At 49.9% G+C, this 20215-nt stretch overlaps 1 protein-coding gene across 3 annotated transcripts; it reads right to left on the bottom strand.

Annotated features, from left to right (window-relative positions):
* Positions 1–665: 665 nt before the first annotated feature.
* On the bottom strand, positions 666–17525 carry ING5 (inhibitor of growth family member 5). 3 transcript variants are annotated; one of them, XM_084778097.1, is made up of 8 exons: positions 17382–17525; positions 14944–15015; positions 10085–10251; positions 9579–9765; positions 9412–9505; positions 5867–6002; positions 5695–5756; positions 666–4474 (listed from the first exon to the last, which is right to left on the bottom strand). In XM_084778097.1, the coding sequence occupies exons 1-8, from the start codon at positions 17416–17418 to the stop codon at positions 4432–4434; spliced, it is 798 nt and encodes a 265-aa protein (XP_084634223.1). In that variant the 5' UTR covers positions 17419–17525; the 3' UTR covers positions 666–4431. The 3 variants fall into 3 exon arrangements, with proteins under 3 accessions (XP_084634223.1, XP_084634221.1, XP_084634222.1); XM_084778095.1 differs by having other exon boundaries at positions 9654–9765; positions 17382–17466; XM_084778096.1 differs by having other exon boundaries at positions 9412–9502; positions 9654–9765; positions 17382–17466.
* Positions 17526–20215: the final 2690 nt, after the last annotated feature.

Genomic DNA, 20215 nt, shown 5'->3' with positions numbered 1-20215 from the left:
TATGTAGGCCATCCTGGCCTGGAACTAGCTGCATAGACCTGGCTATCTCAAGCTCCCAGAGATCTGTCAGATGTCCCAAGTGCTGGGATTATGGGCACATTTGCCTTGTCCCATGAATGCACAGTGAAAGGCAGTTGCCTACAACCCAAGGGCAAAGGCATTAGCAGGTATCAACCTTGCTAGCACCTTGATTTTAAACCTTCAAAACTGTGGGAAATAAACTTTGTTAAACACCCAGTTTGGGGTCGTATGTGTGTGGGACCTGCCTAACCAGCCTTCTCAAAGGGATGTTGACACTCCCAAGAGTCCCCAGGTGTAGGTTTCCGGTCCAGGGGAGGCACAGTGTTGCTTTCTTTCATATTGCTGGGGGTGGAGCCTAGGTAGGGCCTTGTACATGTCAGGCAGTGTTGGGACATACCCCAGCCCCCAGTACTTTATAAAGCAGTCCCCATCAGTCCCATCCACGCAAGCATTTTTTGTGGGAGCCTAGAAACCCAGCATTGATTCCCTGAGTACCCAACCAGAGCCAAGTTCAGGGTCTTAGGTCCATAAAGTCCCTCAGTGGCATCCTTGACCCTTGACTAAATGAGCATGTGATATGCTCACCTGTGACGCAGCACAGGGATGCTACATGCCTGTCTTCAAAAATGATCTACTTTCAAGTGTTTCTTCCCAAAAATACTTTATTAAAACAATATATCCATAATCCATGATCCAAAAATACAGATATACATCTTTACATTATTTAATAAAAAGACTTACAATAGCATCTCTTCTTTACAAAGGGGACAAAGGTAATAATCCCTTGAAAATAAAATGTGACATTCATGTTAAAGCTGCATCATCCTGATGGATGGAGTGTGGTGAAGAGCAACCACCACAGCACATTCTGAGGGAAAAAGACACTCCTTAGACCTCCCTTGCTTTAACGCTCCTCTCAACATAGGCAGTGAGGACCAACCTGTTGGTAGAGAACAGGCTGGCAACGCCTGAAGGAAGTGTCCCTCACTGTTTTGATTGCAAACCCTTTAGACCCAACCTCCTGGCCTCGTAACAGAGCCAACCATGGCACCGTAATCACATGGAGGAGTTTGCTCTCTGGACAGTGTTATTGCTTGAGGCGTCCCTGCCAAGGCCTTCTGGGCACAGACAGGTGAGGGACAGAAGGCGAGATGTATACACAGGAGCAGGCAGGTGGCCACTATCCCCACCATCCACAAGCCCTCTTAACACACGGCTCTTCACAGCAGAGTGGAAGACACAGCTGGTGGCCTGACTCCACACTGACCTCACCTGCTCCACAGGTGAACGCCTGGTCAGTACTGCTTGGACCATCACACCACTAGCATGTTCACAGATCTGGGGGCTCAGTTTTTAATTAATCCACCGTGCTTCTTCTCTAAGAAACTGGAGAAATTCAAACTACTGATACTGTGCACAGAAAACAAGGAAGGTGATTCCTTTCAGCAAAACACTCATGTACTTACAAGGAAGGGAAATTACAACACAGGGAGGATGCAGCATTGGCTCAGGAAGCAGCTGCCATAGGGACCTGTGGGGGCCACAGAAGCCACTGTCTATGAAGCAGGGACAGATGAAGGCCAGGTCTCGATGGGATGGGCAGGCAGGAGAGTGTCTGGTCCAACGGTGGAGACAGCTAGGGCTTCAGGAATGGTGCTCAGTGGCGCAGCACCCAAGTCAGAGCTGGTGCTAGGATGCTTTCTCTTGAATGTCCTCCTTGCTCACAGACAGTACCAATGGGAACAAGTATTCCATCAGAGTACCAACAAGGACCCAAAGCATCTTCCTTTCTGCTTTTTTTTTCTGGTTTGCTGCCAGGGATCAAACCTAGACCATCACTTTTGGAAGGCAGCTTTGCTCACCACCACAGGGCCAATGCCACACTGAGCTTCATACTTGGTAGGCAAGCATTCCACTGCTGAGTTAAATGTCCAAACCCATGAATTCTGGTTTTTTTCCCTAGCTATCTGCATCTACTTTGGTGACATTATTATAACTGTGGGGAAAAAAAAAGCAGATAATCATAGAAACTACAAAATTAGATGAGCTATGTAGGATGGCCTTAGGTACAACTCAGAGAACAACCAGTGTGACCTCAGGAAGCCAGAAGATGGAGCTTATCCAGTCTCCAACACTTCCACCAGTAAATACCTTTTCTTCCCAACAGTCAAAGGACTCAGCTGCCTCAGGCTGAGTCTCGGGTATTATCCCAGCTTCTGTGGCTTCCAGGCATGATGGTACACACCTGTGGTCCCAACATTTTATGGCTAAGGCAGGATGACTGCAAGTTCAAAGCCAGTCTGGGCTACATAATAAAGTACTGCCTCCAAATAAAGAAAATAATTAACTCAATTTGCAGAATGCTTGCCTAGCATCCAGAGTTCTGGATTGGACCAGGGTTGTGGTGGTGGTGCAGGCCTTTAGTCCCAGCACTTCGAAGGTAGAGGCAGGAGAATCTCTGGGTTTGAGGCCAGCCTGGTCTACAGAACAAGTTCCAGGACAGCTAAACCCTGTCTTAAAAAGCCAAAATAAAAAAGTTCCGGGTTTGGTCCCTAACATTGCAAAACCAGACCTGTTGATGCACACCTGTAACCTCAGCAGTTGGAAGGTGAAGGAAAGCAGATCAAAAGATCCAAGTCATTCTCAGCGACATGGAGAGTTCAAAGCCAACCTAGGATACATGTGTCCCAGTCTTTAAAAAATAACAATAAAAAAAAAAAGGAAATTATTTTTAACTTACCCTTCCAACCTTTAGTACAACAAAAGTCTGTTATGTCTATCTAATCTGAGCCTGAGAGGGGTCCCCAAGAATGCCAGCCCCTTGAGGCCACAGGCCACAGGAACCAACATTTCCAAAGCTCTTCCTAGCCTGGAGACCAGCTTTGGCAGTTGCCTATCAGCTGCAACAACCTGCCTGGCGCCCACTGCCCAGGAAGGGTCAACGTGGACCAACTAATTCAGTAGCACAAACATACGCCACCTTCCCCTATCTCCCTCGCACTGGGACAGTCTAGGCAGGACACCCTGTCCAGCAGGAATATGACCATGATGGCATGGTGTGGGGCAGATGCAACTCCCTTCTGCTTTGTTTCCTCTTCTTGGTATAAAGTGGGAGGGAAGCGTATCTGTTTAGATGTGGCCATCCTAAGAAAACAATGTGTCTGTTGTCATATTAAAAAGAGAGAGAAAAAAAATGGCCTCTCCTTAAACTGGAAATTGCATAACCCAGCTCCGTCTTGTGGGTCTTTTTCTGGGGTGAAGGCAGGAACACGCTCTCTTATTTCTCAGAGAGCCTGAGTCACTGAAGAACATGCCAGAGGAATTCTGAGTCAAAGGACGCTCTCAGGATCCTGTCACTCTTAAGGACCCGCCGCAGATGCATCTCAACAGGCCCTGTGCACACATCCCCACAACTATTTCCAAAAGACAGTTCAACACTGGTTTCGTGGACAGTGGTTAAACGAAGAGTACATTCTAATTTCCTACCTTCATTCCAGGACTGTTATTGGGCACACACATTCACAGATCATGTCACATAATTGTCGTCCCCTTGGATGTAAGCTGCAGGTGTAGTGGGATGCAACATAGCAGAACTCTAACATCAGCTCACAGGAGACAAACTCACTTCATAGACACACAGACCCATGACCTTCATGCTATTACAATAATTTCATCTTCACAGTTAAAAAAAAAAAAAGGTCAGGAATTCCCAGAGAGGTGGAAGCTCAGCCTGGCTGGCTGTCCGCTGTTGGGCAGTGCTGGTCATGGTAACGTGACAGTCCAAGGCTAACGGAAGCTGAATTTCCAAGGAGGGCTGGAAGTTCACACTGAAAACGTGGTGCACAATGCAACAGAGGGCACTTCCACCTGGGAGAGGCCCCGGTCCCTTCCAGACACGCCAGAGGTATCTTGGCCAAGAGTCCCTGGTCTCCAGTCAGGGTCAGTGCACAGCATGGGGCAGCGCCTGATAATACTTTGCTCACAGAGCAACAGCTGTGCTTCCACGGTGCCACGAGACAGTCCTGGAAAACACGGGCACTCAAGGCTGACCCTCTAGGCATGAAGTAGTGACAGTACACCAGGTTAAAATGTGTCCACCCTGCACCATGCACTTTGCCTACAGCCCAAACTGACAGACACCACAGGTGGGTGTGGCTATTCCCAGTCCTGGGAGGTTGAGGGATGGGGGAGCCTGCTTGTAAAGTCACCGTGGCAAGTCCCTGTGAGATAGATTGTTCTGTGCAAACGGTGCAGTGGCTTCTTGTTTTGGGAAATATCCAAAAGTACAACTGGCCACTGAATTATTAAATATCAGTCGAAATAAGGTAGTTTTAAAATGAAAGCTAATATTGCAACATGAGTGAAGAAATGTATCAGCTTGCTCTTCAGCCTGGCACCACAGCCTCTTCTTTACTTCTTCTTCCTCTTTTCCTGAACACATCGTGGACAGAACCTGTGACGAGAAAGGCACAGGATCAACCCTCTGCAGCGTTTCTCCCAGCACCCAGGTATGCTTCCTGCGTATCACAGGGTAGCTGGATTCTGGTAGGACAGTGCCAGGGATGGCTACACCAGGTGAGACGTGCAGCCTCTCCTCTGGGGAAAGCTGCCGTTTGAAGCTGATCAATCCATATCAGCCTTGGGATCCAGATAAGGCTGGTCATAATATGAGGTGCCCATTATAAAGCCACACACCCGCTCTCACACGCCCACTGCCACCCCAGCCCAGCCACACACCCGCTTTCACACGCCCACTGCCACCCCAGCCCAGCCCACTCCCACAAGGCATAGGCACAGCCAAAGGACCGCTGTATATATGGTCCTTGTAGCACAAAACAAGGAGCCATGCAAAATGACCTGGCCAACAAGGTGGCATTACATTCACACCACACACATGACTAGTGCACTGGCAACACAGCGTTCATTTCCTTTCGCAGTAGACTCAAACTGGCTGATCTACACACTGCTCCAAGTACTCCTCTGAGAAGGGCCCAAGTCTTACTGTTTTATTTTAAGACTGTGTGTCCATTTTTAACACAAGTCAACAAAACTAGGCTTTTATTCAAATAAATCCTTGGGAACATCTTGACCAGCACCCTACTGCTGCCCAGCCGTAGGATGGGGACAAGAATGTACAAGCTCGGGCTGCTGGTGGTGGCGCACGCCTTTAATCCCTGCACTTGGGAAGCAGAAGTAGGCGGATTGCTGTGAGTTCGAGGCCAGCCAGGTCTACAAAGTGAGTCCAGGACAGCTAGGGCTACACAGAGAAACCCTGTCTCGAAAAACCAAAAAATAAAAATAAATAAATAAAGAATGAATAAATAAATAAATAAATAAATGGAGGGAGGGAGCACAGCTCCTTCTTTACAATTTTCATCTTTCCCTAGAGACAAGAATCCACTCTTCTTGCTTTCACTTAAAATAATCTCTATCCGGCCTGGAGCCAGAGGGCGAAGGGGACGTAGTTCAGTGGTAGAGCACCAGCTGCACAGTGGGGTGGGGGTAGGGAGCCCTTCTTCAGAGAGTGCGCATTTAGATACTACATAACCCTCTATAAGTTTGCCGCCACCACCGCCCCTCCCCAGCCAGGACCAGTGCTGCAGAAACATGGAGACACACAAGGCCCAGGTCACCAGACAGGCTCGCCCAGGGCTGCAGTCACCCCATACTAACCACTTTCCTTTGGGCTTTGTGGTGAGATCCACGCAGGCAAAATGAAACCACTCAATTGGACACTGCAAAGCAAGGGGAAAGCCTGGGTCAGACCCATGCACTCTGTGTACTAAACACAGGAAGGCCAACAAGATTTGTCCCAGGGCACATGTATCCTTGAAGACCCACTCACATCAGGATTGTCACAGCCGATCATCTCCCCGTAGGACACCTGGTGGCACAGGCAGTATGTAGGCTCATTGGGATCCACAGGCATGTCCAGCACGTCAGAGGGATGCACAGACAGGATACTGTCGGTAAACTCAGACCTAAAAGGAGAGGAGGATCCGATAAGGACAGGGCAACAGGAGGAAGGCCGTGGCTGCACAAGGCCACGCTGCAGCCCTTCCGCCACCCTGGAACCAAAGACACTTGCAGTTTCCAAGGAAAGAATCTACAACGATTGAGCTAATCATCATTCATAAACCTGCTTCCAACTTTCTTGTCACTGGAACCTGGGCACACTCCTAATACCTGCCACTGAGGTACAAAACCTCCCAGCCAAATCTCTACTGAATTTACAGTGAGAATACGGTGTGGTAATTACCAGTTGAAGAGACTGCCTTGGGCTAGTGTCAGCCACAGACCCAGGGGCAGCAGCAAGCAGCAAGCACACTACCCTCACACCAGCACAGGCCCGGGAGGCAATGGGGACTGAGATTACTAACAGCACTCGCTATGCGACAGCAGCCTGTGCTGTCTACACAGACCCCTCCAACAGGATGCTGCTGCTGCTTCCTCTGGGTTTCCCTTCTGGGTTGGCTGCCACCTCCTGGGAGGGACAAGGACATGGCTCCCTGCCAGCAGACTGCTAACATCTGTGTGTCACCCAAGGCTGGCCTAAGGGTCGAGACATTCACCACCAGCTCTGCTGGAACCAATGCATCTACCCAGGTGCCCTCACCCCAGACATACACTGGCCACACCCCTTGGGTTCCAAGTATCTACACATCGACCTCACCCAGCTGCCCAGCAGTCTGACAAGAGCCTGCAGCTGTGTCTTTGAGCAGTAGCTTTATGAGAATGTTACCTCTTCATCTTCCTGCTGTAGCCACAGCCTGGCCCCACCCTTCACTGCAGAGCTGCGCTTACTCTTTGTGTGTGTTTTTCAACTGACCATGTAAATTGTAGGGCAGTCTAGACACGATAATCTTTATGCTTGTAATACCACTATCCCTACTCACCCCAGCCTAGTGATAAATAAATATATATATGATATATATAATATATGATAAATAAATAAATATGGTCAGCTCCCATGAGGGCAAATGGCAAAAGGCACGGCACAGCTGCAGACAGGAAACGAGACAGAGCCTGGGCTCCTTGTCTCTAAACTTCCAAATGTTCCGCAGACCTCTACAGTTGCTGGTTATATGCGTGGGCGTGTACACCTACATTCCAGCCCAACACCTTGGGGGCTCTGGAACTGGGGCCTCTCCTTAGCAGGCAGCTCATGCTTCTACTCACCTCTTTTTGAAATAGACATATCACAAGAACATTCCCAAGCACTCCTTAAAGACCCGCCTGTGACGCTCTGTGCCTTGCCCTCTGGCCCACTGTCAATAGACACCATGCAGGCCCCTCTGAGGCAGCAAGCCAAGGCCAGCAGCATACCTGCCTTAGTTGCTCAGTTCTCTCAGCCACAGGGAACTTTCCCATAGGAAGCTCCACCCAACAGTCACAGCCATTCAGCTGTCATATGACCTGCAGCTCAGAAGCTCCACGTTCAGCCAGGCAGGCGTAGGGCCACCCACCTTTAAGGCAGCACTTGGAAAACTGAGGCAGGAGGACCCCAAGTTCAAAGGCAGCCTGAGTTAGAAAAGCAGTTCAAGACCAGCTTATACATATTAGGACCCTGTCTCTGAGAAGTTGAGAAGGTTACCTAGTCACGCCCTACAGCTAGTCCCTGTCCCCTGGGCATGTGACTTGCTCTGTGTAAGCTCCCCTCCCTAGACGTGGCCAGGAAGCTGCCTCGGGACATGACCGCCTATGTGCTTACCTAACAATCCACGTAAAGCAGACTTAGCTGCCTATCCAAGCTTTAAAATAAGGGACTGACCAGGCCCTGGGGCAGTCAAGGAGCTGAATATTGACTTTAGTTTACAGGAGCTGAGATGGGAAACAGATGGCGGCTGACAGTTCTAGGGAAGTGACTCTTCATGAGACCCATGGTCTGGCCAAGTGACCACTGAGCCACAAGATCCTGACTGAGCACTGCTCCAAGTCCCCCACCGAAAATGACAGCCTCATCTAGGTCATGGGAACAAAACAACACAAACACAGCTAGAGACCGGGACTGTGCAGAGCTCCAGGAGAGCAACAGACAAGTGTCTGTGTAAACGTCAGGTTCTGAAGCCACACCAAGCTCCCCTCTCTGGTCCTGCAAGGCCAGGACTTCAATGTCTCTCGCTGTCTCTGGATGCCTGCTCTGTGCATCAGATGCCAAGGCCTGAGCAAACCCTTTGTTCCAGCGGGCTGCCCTGTCTGAACATGTGTACACTGGGAAGGTGGCGGCACTGCCACTCAGGGGCCAACACCAAGTCAATACAGAGCAGAAGCCCTACCACTGCTACCAGCCCAGCAAACAGGCCTGAAAGCAATGAGTGTCTCCTAAGGATCAGGTATAACATGATGGCTCCCGTCAAGGGAGAAGCTGAACAACCTACCTGTGTTTTTAGGAGGTTACATGTCTGTCTTACATCTGAGGCGGCAGAGGGACGCTCCAGCCAGAGGGTGCTGGCCTCCCCACTACCAAGAGACCCCTACACTAGACTCCTCATGCTGAGGACACCATGGGAACTAAATGAGGTCCACACCGACAAAGGCAGAGCGACAGTTCCCTCGGCTCTACAGTCTGTGAGACCAGGGCTGTTTTCACAGCTAGCCCCCCTCAACCCAGAAGCAGTATAAACTAAAAGCAACAAAGACAAGATTCGCTTGCTGCCTCTGTGCAGACTGAAACTGTGGGAAATCCGAACTCCTAGGGCAGACCCAGGGCAGATTCCCACAACACCTGGAGGTGGGTGGGGCACTAGGAAGATCCCCTGCTCACTCTGCTTGGACTGAAGAAGAAATCACCCTGAGGGATAAGAGAACGCCACTCTCTACTGGGCAGTGGTGGCGCGCCTTTAATGCCAGCCCTTAGGAGGCAGAGGCAGACAGATCTCTGTGAGTTCGAGGCCAGCCTAGTGGACAGAGCAAGTCCCAGGACTGTGGGAAGGATTCTAAGCTTTACCCAGGTAAAGACGCTAGGAAACAACACGGATACCCCACTGAGATTGACATTGTGATAAATGGAGCCAACCTGGCTCTGGAATTCAGGAAACAGACGGGGACACCAGCTGGGCTATTGTGTTTCTAATCGAACATCAGGAGGGAGCCAGAGAGGATCGAAAAAGATTCAGGCAGAGTAGAGAGGAGGCTGCAGGCAAGTGGATTGGGGAGATACCAGTTGACAAGCCAGACTAGCAGGCAGGCCAGAGACACCTGGGGATCGTCCCGTGGAACAGATGCCGGAAGGTTCACTCTTGTTACCCTTTAACCCCTTTCCCCCTCTTGTATAGGAGAGTTGGGTTGTATAATAAAGTCTAATTGTTAAGAAACAGAGCCAACACAGGACAGCCAGAGCTACAGAGAAACCCTGTCTCGAAAACCAACAAACCAACCAACCCCTCTTACCCGCTTTTATGCTTCTTTTTCTTTGGAGTATCCTCTTCCGATGTCCTCCTGCCTCGGCCCCGGGAGCTTCTTTTTTCTTTCTGACTCCGACCTTCTGAAGAACAAAGACCCCCATTATCCTCACACAACAGACCAAAGTGGAGCAGGATTCGCCCAGATTCATTTACCGTCGCTCCCTAGCACACTTAGACGACAGCCTTCAAAACTGCAGTCACTAGTAAACAGAACGTCAGCCAACTTGCTTTTCAAGCTCCGCGGTCCAGTACTTTCAAAGTCGCTCCCGTCCATTCTGTCCTTCAGGTCAGCCTCAAAGCGTGCCAGGTCAGCATCAAGCCTTCGGATGTGTTTGTCCACCTGCGAAAGGACACTTGGAAAGCTGACTGTAGAGTAAAAGCAGGCCAGGGATGCAGCTCGCTGGCTCAGCACTTGCTTGGTATGCACAAGGCACTGGATTAGATCCCCCAAGCACCCCAAGAAAACACAAACAAAACATGGTTTCACCAACCAGCAAGACACAGCACCCCACCCCCAAATCCACAATCATGGGTGTGGGCCCAGATGACGACCCCCAGTGTGTCCTCTCTCTAGGGGCTCTGAACTCCTACCCTAGACACTCACGGCCCCCCACTTCCCTTCCTGTGGCACGCAAGGCGGGGTGCGAGCCCGCGCTCACCATCTCGTAGGTCTGCATGGCCAGCTGCACCTTGTCATCGCTGTACTCCTTGCACTTGCTATAGGCGCTCTGGATCTTCTGCAGGTGTGCCACACGCTGCTCTGAAGACAGAGTCTTCACCGTGGCAATGTACTCTGCAGCCAGGATGTCAATCTCGGCCTTCTTATCTAAGGGGACAGGTGAGACGTGGAAGCAAGAGGGTAGAGCGGCGTGCATCCAGGAAGCTGGCAGGAGCATCACTGGCCATGTCACTGTGTGCGTCCTGGTACAGCAATATACCCAGGACAGACCCGGCACAAGTATTGTCCAGCAAGTGGTCAAACTGCCCTCTGATTCTCCCGAACAGTAAATGTATGGCCATTTTGTCTAGCTCTTGGTGTACAACTTAGTCACACGCCCAGAGGAGAGGCATTTAGGCACCACAACACACTCAGGAAAATACATTTAACAGCCAAAAGCAAGAAACCCCCTAAACATCCAAACTACAGTAATACTAGTAAGCAAGGCATATGCTCCATCCTCAACACCTAGCAGCTCAAGGAAAGGAAAGGAAGGAAGGAAGGAAGGAAGGAAGGAAGGAAGGAAGGAAGGGAGAAAGGAAAAGGAAAGGAAGGGAAGGGAGGCAACAAGAATGTGTCGTTTAGAATAGGGAGCTGAAAGCCTGGCATGACAGAACATTCCTATAATCCCTGTACTTGCGAGCTAGAGGAGGAAGAATTAGGACTTCAGGCCAGCCTTAGCTTCACACCAAGTTCAAGGCCAGCCTGGGCTAAAAGACCCCATCTTGGGGTGGGAGGGATCAGACAGTGAGGTGGCTCAACAGATGACGATATCTGCCACCAAGCCCAAGAGTCTGAGTTCAACCCCTGGAACTTACACGGTGTTATTATACGGACACTTGGTCTACATTACGTTTGCATACCAGAAAACTGCATCACGGTTGTGAGCTGACAATGTGGGTGCTGGGAATTGAACTCAGGACCTTCAGAAGAGCAGTGAGTGCTCTTAACCACTGAGCCATCTCTCCAGCGCTCCCTACATGGTGTTATGGAAGAACAGACTCCTTTGCAGTTATCCTCTGACCTCCATATGCACTGTGACAGAAGCACATGTTGTGGGAAGGACTGTAAGCTTTGTCACAGGTGAAAGCAGTCTTGGCGGGCTTTACCCTTGGACATGCCATGGATACCTTGAGATAGACTGGGTGGAGCCATCCTGGGCCTGGAATTCAGGAAGCAGACCTGGGCTATTGTTTTTCTAATCGACCTTCAATGGGAGAAGGAAACCGCCCTTTGCAGGTGACAGACAGGCTGAGAGGAGAGAGCAGCAGCAGGCTCAAACCGGGGATCAGCAAACAGGCCTGACCAGCATGCAGGCCAGAGACACCTAGGGACCCGTCCCGTCAAATGGATACAGGGAAGGTTCACTCTTTTTTCCCTTTAACCTTCCCTCTTCTGTAAGCTAGTTGGGTTATATAATAAAATTTAATTGTTAAGAAACAGAGCCAACATGTATATGGGAATGCACACACGCACACAAACTAACTAATATTTAAAGGGGGAGAATGAGCTGCAGAGACGGGTCAGCAGTTAAGAGCACTGCTGTTCTTCTAGAGGACTGGGCTTTGATTTCCAGCACAAGCCCACTTACAGCAGCTCCTAACTGCCTGCAACTCCAGCGCCAGGGACCTGATACCCTCTTTTGGCCTCCATGGGCACCAGCATACACATACACAGGCATATATATAAATAAATCTTTTCAAGACGTCTTAAGTGCATAGGGCTGGAGAGAGGCCTCAGCAGTTAGGAACACTTTCTGCTCCTATAGAGGTCCTAGACAGAATCCCACTGTGTCCCACAACCATTCATACACTAGCTCCAGAGAGGCCCATGCTCTCTTCTGGTGCACTACAACACGAAGGCATCCATGTGGTACATATACATAAATGCAGGCAAAACAGTTATGCACATGACCTAAAGTATATATATAATATATATATATTACATATATGTTTTCTAAGTATGGAAATGGGGGCCGGGGAGATGGCTCAGACATTAAGAACACTGACTGCTCTTCCAAAGGACTGAGTTTTAATTTCCAGCAACCACATGGCAGCTTACAACTGTTTGTAACTCCAGTTCCAGAGAATCCAATACTCTCTTCTGGGCTCTGGGGGCACCAGGCATGCATGCTGTGCACAGACATACATGCAGGCAAAATGCCCATACACATAAAGTAAGTTTTAAAATGTTTTAAAGTAGGAAAGTATCAAGAGGTTAAAAAAAATTACTAACTTTTCAAACATTGGTTGAATATTCCTATGTGAAATTTTTTTGTTTTTGTTTTTTTAGACAAGGCTTCTCTGTGTAGCCTTGGCTTGTGGGAAGGACTGTAAGCTTTGTCACAGGTGAAAGCAATCTTGGCGGGCTTTACCCTTGGACACACCATGGATGGACTATTTTTTTTTTAAATTAATTTATTCTTGTTACATCTCAATGGTTATCCCATCCTTGTATCCTCCCATTCTTCCCTCCCTCCCATTTTCCCCTTATTCCCCTCCCCTATGACTGTTCCTGAGGGGGATAACCTCCCCTGTATATGCTCATAGGGTATCAAGTCTCTTCTTGGTAACCTGCTGTCCTTCCTCTGAGTGCCATCAGGTCTCCCCCTCCAGGGGACATGGTCAAATATGAGGCACCAGAGTTCGTGTGAAAGTCATACCCCACTCTCCACTCAACTGTGGAGAATGTTCTGACCATTGGCTAGATCTGGGTAGGGGTTTAAAATTTACGGCCTGTATTGTCCTTGGTTGGTGCCTTAGTTTGAGCAGGACCCCTGGGCCCAAATCTGCCTATCATAATGTTCTACTTGTAGGTTTCTAGGACCCTCTGGATCCTTCTACTTTGCTATTCTCCCATGCTTCTCTCATCTAGAGTCCCAATAGGAAGTCCTCCACTCTGTCCCAGTTTCCTGGTAAGTGAAGGCTTTCATGGGACATGCCTGGACTACTGTTTTTTTAATCGACCCTCAATGGGAGAAGGAGACCGCCCTGTGTATGTAAGACAGGCAGACGGAGAGGAAAACAGCAGGTTTAGACCCGGCTTGAGCGCAAGTAGATCAGAATGAGGATTAACAAATAGGCCGGACTAGTGTACAGACCAGAGACACCTAGGGACCCGTCCCATGAAACGGATACCGAAAGGTTCACTCTTTTTTTCCCCTTTAACCTTTTTTCCCCTCTTGTGTAAGCTAGTTGGGTTGTGTAATAAAGTTTAATTGTTAGAAAACAGAGTCTACACTGGCTGTCCTGGACTCGCTTTGTAGACTAGGCTGGCTTTGAACTCATAGAGATCTGCCTGCCTCTGCCTCTTCAAGTGCTGGGATTACAGGCATGAGCCATCACACCCAACTGTGAAACTTTTTAATATTTATTTATGTATATGCTTTGCCTGCATGTATGTATAGATACACTGTGTGCATGCAAGGGGCCTGGAGAAGGGTGGAGAAGGCGTTAGAGCCCTTGGACCTGGCATTACCGGTGGCTGGTGGCTGCTAAGTGATTACTGGTATTGGGTCCCCTTAAAGAACCAGAGCTCTGAACTCCTGAGCCATCTCTCTACCTCCCCTAAGACTGCACACCTCAGATCACAGAACATACAGTTCAGGGCAAACAGTATTTCATACATAAAATCAATAGCAGTATCACATAAGATTGCCCTCCAGACAAAGTTTCTTTTGTTTACACCTGAGTTGCACCCCTAAGATAGTTCACTTCATATTTCAAAACTGAAAACATAAATATTCAAAATCCTTATGGCCCAAAGCATTTTGGATAAGGAATACTCAATTTATTAACAGTGCAGAAATACGGGGTGGGGGTGGGGGAGGAGGGAACCTTTAAAGGAGAGAAGCAACAAAGTTCTGACTGAAAAGAACAATAGTTGAGAAGCTACCAGAAGAATCTGTGAGAGAACCCAGGGACAAGCCGGGTGTGGTGGCACACATTTAATCCCAGCACTCAGGAAACAGAAGCAGGTGGACCTCTGAGTTTGAGGCCAGCATAGTCTACAGAGCAAGTTCAAGGGCAGACAGAGCCATAGGACACAGGCTGGGGAGATGGCTCAGTGGGTGAGTGCTTGCTGTGAAAGCATAAGGACATGAGACTGAATCCTCTAGAACCCAGGCAAAAGCCTAGGGTGGAAGCATGTGCACCTAGAATTCCAGCACACTTACTGGGAGATGGGCAGCTGGCCTGGTACATGCAGCAGTAGTGGGAAGAGTTCCTGTCTCAAACAAGGTGGAAGATGAGGTGTGAAGCCAAGGCTGTGTTCTGGCCCCTACACATGCCAAGGCAAGTACATGTCTCCACGTATGCAACTGCATGTGTCTACATACGCATGCACACATAATACACACACACACACTTAAAAAAAAACAGAACAAAACAAAAAACTATACCTGAGTTAAAAGTACCAGCATCCCCCTCCCTACCCCTATATACTTAGGAAGCTATGGAAGGTGCCTTGGGAATTCAAAGCCTGCCTGGATTACAGAACAAAGCCCTGGCTAAAACAAAAAACAAAAAAGGACCCGAGCTGGGCATGGTGATGCACACCTTTAATTCCAGAATTCAGGAGGCAGGCATGTGATTCTCTATGAGTTTGGGGCCAGCCTGGTCTACACAATCAACGTTACATAGCAAGGCCTTGTCTCAAATAGTACCAGTATTCCCTCCAAGACACTGCAATGTTAAGCCTGCATATACAAGGTCCCTTCAGGGCCCTCTGATGGTCCACGCCCTCTACTAGTCATTTCTCTCCTTGGCCAACAGTCAAACCCAGCTCAGGGGCTGTACCCACCTTCTGTTCTCTGGTCCAGCTCTCGCATCAGCTGGAAGTTCCTCTGAAGTTCACAGGGGAGGTTCTCAATGCCTGAAAGAGACATGGAAGTGTTGTACATCTCAGTAAAACAAAAAGCTGCCTCTGGGGAGAGATGGCTCCACTGTTAAGAGCACTTAGTGCGGGGGCTGGAGAGATGGCTCAGTGGCTAAGGGTGCCACCTGCTCTTCCAAAGGTCCTGAGTTCAATTCCCAGCAACCACATGGTGGTTCACAACCATCTGTAGTGTGATCTGATGCCCTCTTCTAGCCTACACGTGTACATGCAGGCAGAGCACTGTATACATAAATAATAAATTAATTTAAAAAAAGAGCACTTAATGTAAATAATAATAATAATAATAATTAAATTAAATTAAAAGAGCGCGTAGTGCTTTCTTCCAGAAGAACCAAGTTCAATTCTCAGCACCTTTGTGGTTCTAGGGGATCAGATGCTGTTTTGACTTCAGGGGAACTGCATACATGTGGTACATAGACATACATGCAAAACACCTATATGCATAAGTAAATAAATCTTAAAAACAAAACAAACAACAAAAAAACCCATCTCCAGGGTTTTACACCAAAGCCTGCAATAACAGGTCTCGTCTGTTCCGGTTTGGGAATCAAAAGGCCATTTTTAGGGGGAGGTACCCAACAGTGCACACAACAGACTGACAGTTTCAAAGGACAGTCAGGTGAAAAGGCAGATGCAGGCACCTGCCCCCAGCAGACAGAGCCCAGGAAGACTGCTGAGACTCCTCCCCTGAACTACCCTGTTTCTTAGCCTTAGGTCATACCACTCAACAAACTTCATCCACCAAAGCTCAAGATAGAACCCCGGTCTCCTCCTTGATTTCTCCAACTCTATCCTAATAACTACCGCAGCAGGAACTGCAGACAACTGGTCACAAGACAGGGCCCAATGTATCAGCCTCCAGCCACACACAGCTATGAGCACTGGAAACACAACCCAGTGCCCCCTGAGCAGTTTTCCAGTCCCTGTGGTTAGAGTGAGCCGGTCGGCAAACCAACCCACGCTGCTTCTCCGCCTGCCCCACATGCCCTCATGCAGATCTGCAGCTAACCTCAAGTTTACAGCAGGCTCCAGCTGCCTCTCTGGGTCTCGTCACACGCAAATACTCCCCATAGCCAGCACTTTAGGGCTAAATCTTATACAGAACTTGCTGTGCTGTTTTAAGCCTGTGACTTCCTGAACACAAGCCTTTCCCATCCACAGCTCAACTCCTGTGGCCATGGCAGCTACTCAGCCCTCTACCCTCCAAGGGACCTCTCTCCTCTCAGAGAGAGGGACCTTTATTTATTTAGCCTTGACTGTCCTGGACTCGCTTTGTAGACCAGGCTGGCCTCAAACTCACAGCGATCCACCTGCCTCTGTCTCCCAAGTGCTGGGATTAAAGGCGTGCGCTACTACGCTCGGCTTGAGAGGGACCTTTATATCTGCAGTTTCCGGATCTAGATTTATTCCCACACCTTAATCTCCAGTGAACTTTAAAAAAACAAAAGTGTGCCCCAACTATCAGTAGTGGTAGAGAAACAGGGCTCCTGTCCACACATGGCACACATGACAGGTGGGGGGAGCAGACGGGACACAGCATGCGATGCCAGCATTGTAGTGAACTCATCTTGGACCCATGGTGGAATGCCCACTGGACATCAGAAGAAAGCCAGATCACTTTGGAGTCCCACTTCCCTGGCCTAGCTAGAAAAATCCAAGCAAAGGAGTAGAAATGGGCTCCCCATTGGCTTGAGGCACCTCCCTTCAAAGGGTCTCAATTCTTCCTCTGCTATGAGTGGGGGGAAAAAACCCTCCTCCTAATTCTCTCAGGGAGCCCATCTCACCATCTATAAATAACCGAGTTAGAAATGCCTGGGATGTCAAAGGTCAACCCGTTATACAGGACAGCATCCTTTGCAGAGTTAACTTGTCATACCACAAATTCCCGCGAAAAAAACGCACCCCACTAGCCTAGTGCTCCTTCCGACCACATGCAAACACTGAGGTTTTGGCTACACATGGGGATCTTGTCATCACAAGCAGAGGGCTAAGAAGGGGCGGGCCTCCCCACAAGTCAGGCCGAAATAGAGAGGAGGGGGTGTGGGCGTGGTCAGCGTTGGGGTGTGGCCGAAGCGGAGAGGGCGGGCTGGGCCGCAGACCACACCCCCCCGTGACGCACCTGGAATTGGCGCGACGGAGGCGGCGGGACCCCGCGCCGCGCCCCACGCCCTCCATCCGCGGCCCCGCCTCAACTCAGCCGTGCGCGCCCCCCCTCCCCACTGTCCCCCCCAACGATCTGTCCCCATCGTTCCGCGCATCCCTGTGCCCCGCACGGATCGCGGTGACCCGGGGACGACGGCGGCGCGGACCCTCGCGGGCGTTGGCTCGGCCAGAGTGCTTACTGTCCAGGTAGTGCTCCAAGTACATGGCAGTCGCCATCTTCGCTGCGGCCACGCTCAGGGTCTGCGCGAGCGGGCGGTGCCGCGGACTCGGGGCGGGGCGGCGCCGCGCGCTCACTATTCATGAGCCGCGCGCGTCGATTGGCCGGAGAAGGGGCGGGGGCGCTTCAGGGCCCACCCCCATGCTTCCGGCCGGCGGCGCTCGCTAGGCGGCGCTGTGGGCTTTGCCCTAAGGGAATCCGGGTGAGCGATGGAATCTGCACCTTGCAATGCGGAAGCTACCTCTCTGTCCCCAGCCCAGTTCCAAGGCGTGGCGCTGCCCTGTTAAAGCGCTTGGCCCGGAGCCCCTTTTGCACGTGTGCTGCCTCCAAGCTTCCAGCTGGCATCTGCGGCTCGGCCCTCGTTGTTCAGACGTGGGGGGTCTGGCCAGGCCGTGAGCCGCCTCGTGCTGCCTGAGGTTTCTCCTGGCTGCGTGGGCCACCAGGAAAGAGACCCCCCCGGAACGCAGGCGTTAACATTGATGCTCTTTGTGTTGCGGTCTTGTCCCGAGGGGGGCGTGCCCACACCGGAACGTGGTGCTTCACTCGCACTTCCTGAAGAAGGCCATGCACACCTCCAGGCCAGCAAAATTTCCAAGAAAAGCGGGGCGTGGTGATTCGCGCCTTAAGTCTCAGCACAAGGGAGGCAGAAACAGGTGTATCTCCCTGAGTTCGAGGACTGCGGTCGTCTACAAAGCGAGTCCCATGCTCGCCAAGACTAGCGAGACCTTTTCACATTTTTTACCCCCAAGACAGGGTTTCTCTGTTGTAGCCTTGGCTGTACTGGACTCTGCTTTGTAGACCAGGCTGGCCTAGAACTCACACTCATCCGCCTGCCTCTGCCTCCCGAGTGCTGCATTTCACAATTTTTTAAAAGGGGAAGTTATTTAAATATGTCCAATGGTGGGATTAAGTGAGTTCCCTCTAAGTCCGAACTTTATTCAGTGTTACGGTGGACTGGCTTGCGAGTGCCCATGTAACTGCCTGCCACACTGAGCTAGGATTAGGAAATTATCAACAGCAAAGATTGATGGGTGAGATTTTAGGTGCTACGTGCCAATCCTGATTTTACCCTATCTTCGCACTGGCCATAAGTAAGGGATTCATCCTGTCTTGAAAGCTCCGGGGCCAATGAACAGCTGGGGCTACAGCAGCTGGGGGGGCGAGGGAGAGGGGGTGGAACGGATGACGACGGGGGACAGGACACAAACCCCTCACATCCTTTGACTTCTGAGATTAATGGCTGTTGGTTGTACCACTTAAAAACGATTTTTAAAAGTGAGTGGGTTTTGTGCATCACATTCTTGCCAGGTGCTCAGGAAGGCCCGAAAAGGGCATCAAATCTGAAACTGGAGTTGTGAGCCACCATGTGGGTAGTGAGAAGCAAACCCAGATCTTCTGCAAGAGCATCAAGTACTTTTAAACGCTGAGCCATCTCCTCAGCCTCAAACTGTATAATTTATCATAACACAACCAAAGATGCAGGGTTTCTGCTTATGTTTTTCTTCTTTTGGGTTTTCTGAGGCAGGGTCTCTGAAATCACAGCGATTCAGCTGCCTCTGCCTCCCAATGCTGTACTAAAGGCATGCATCTACATCACCAAGCCTGGACCACGGCCTCGTTATTTAAAGTGCAGTTTGCCGGGACACGTAGCCCAGGCTGTCTTCAATCTAAATATGTGGCCCAGGGTGACCCTGAACGGATCCACCAGCCTCGGCCTACACCACGTGCTGATATTGCAGAGGCCTCCCCCACGTGCTGATGTCGCAGGGGCCTCCCCCATGTGCTGATGTCGCCGGCGTGGCTACCACGCTCAGTTTACTTGGTGTCTGCGCTCAAGCCCAGGACTTTGTGCATACTTGTTAAATATTCTACCAAATGAACTATGTTTCCAGCCCTAGAAGCATTCATTCTATAAAAACTTCAAAGCCGGACGCGGTGGCACACGCCTTTAATCCCAGCACCCGGGAGGCAGGGGCAGGCGGATCGCTGTGAGTTCGAGGCCAGCCTGGTCTACAGCCTGAGTTCCAGGACAGCCTGGTCTACAGCCTGAGTTCCAGGACAGCCAGGACTACAAGAGAAACCCTGTCTTGACAAACAAAAACAAAAACAAGCTGGGCGTGCTGGCGAACGCCTTTAATCCCAGCACCCAGGAGGCAGAGGCAGGCGGATCGCTGTGAGTTCGAGGCCAGCCTGGTCTACAAAGTGAGTCTAGGACAGCCAAGGCTAACACAGAGAAACCCTGTCTCGGGAAAAACAAAACAAAAACAAACAAACAAACAAAAAAGTAGTCTTGGGTATTCTGAAAAATAGAGCATATAGTCCTCATGGGAGTCTACAACCAGTTGTCTCAGTCGTAGATATTTTGCATTCCTATGGTAACTTTGTTACAGTTAATGACACAATATCGATAACATTATTAACTAAAATCCATAGTTTTCTATAGAGCCTACTCTTGGTGTGGTGATATATTTTTGACAAATACATGTTAAGTATCCCCATTATAGCATCCTGAATATTTTCACTGTCTGAAACTCCTCTGGTCTACTACAGTATGGAACACCACACCACCAACACCACACACAAACACACACACACACACACACACACACACTTACCTATAAACATTTTAGAACATCTTTAGGTTTGTATTTTCTGGAATGCCATGCAGTTGGGTTTTACTGTATACTGTACTTTTCAGACTGGCTTCACGCCAGGCATGGTGGCGCACGCCTTTAATCCCAGCACTCGGGAGGAAGAGGCAGGGGGATCGCTGTGAGTTCAAGGCCACCCTGGTCT

Source organism: Acomys minous (genome assembly GCF_964271855.1).
Source record: "Acomys minous genome assembly, chromosome: 4".
In the NCBI taxonomy this organism is placed as follows: domain Eukaryota; kingdom Metazoa; phylum Chordata; class Mammalia; order Rodentia; family Muridae; genus Acomys; species Acomys minous.
Note: the sequence above shows the minus strand (reverse complement) of the source record. Positions and strands in the feature narration are given on the sequence as shown.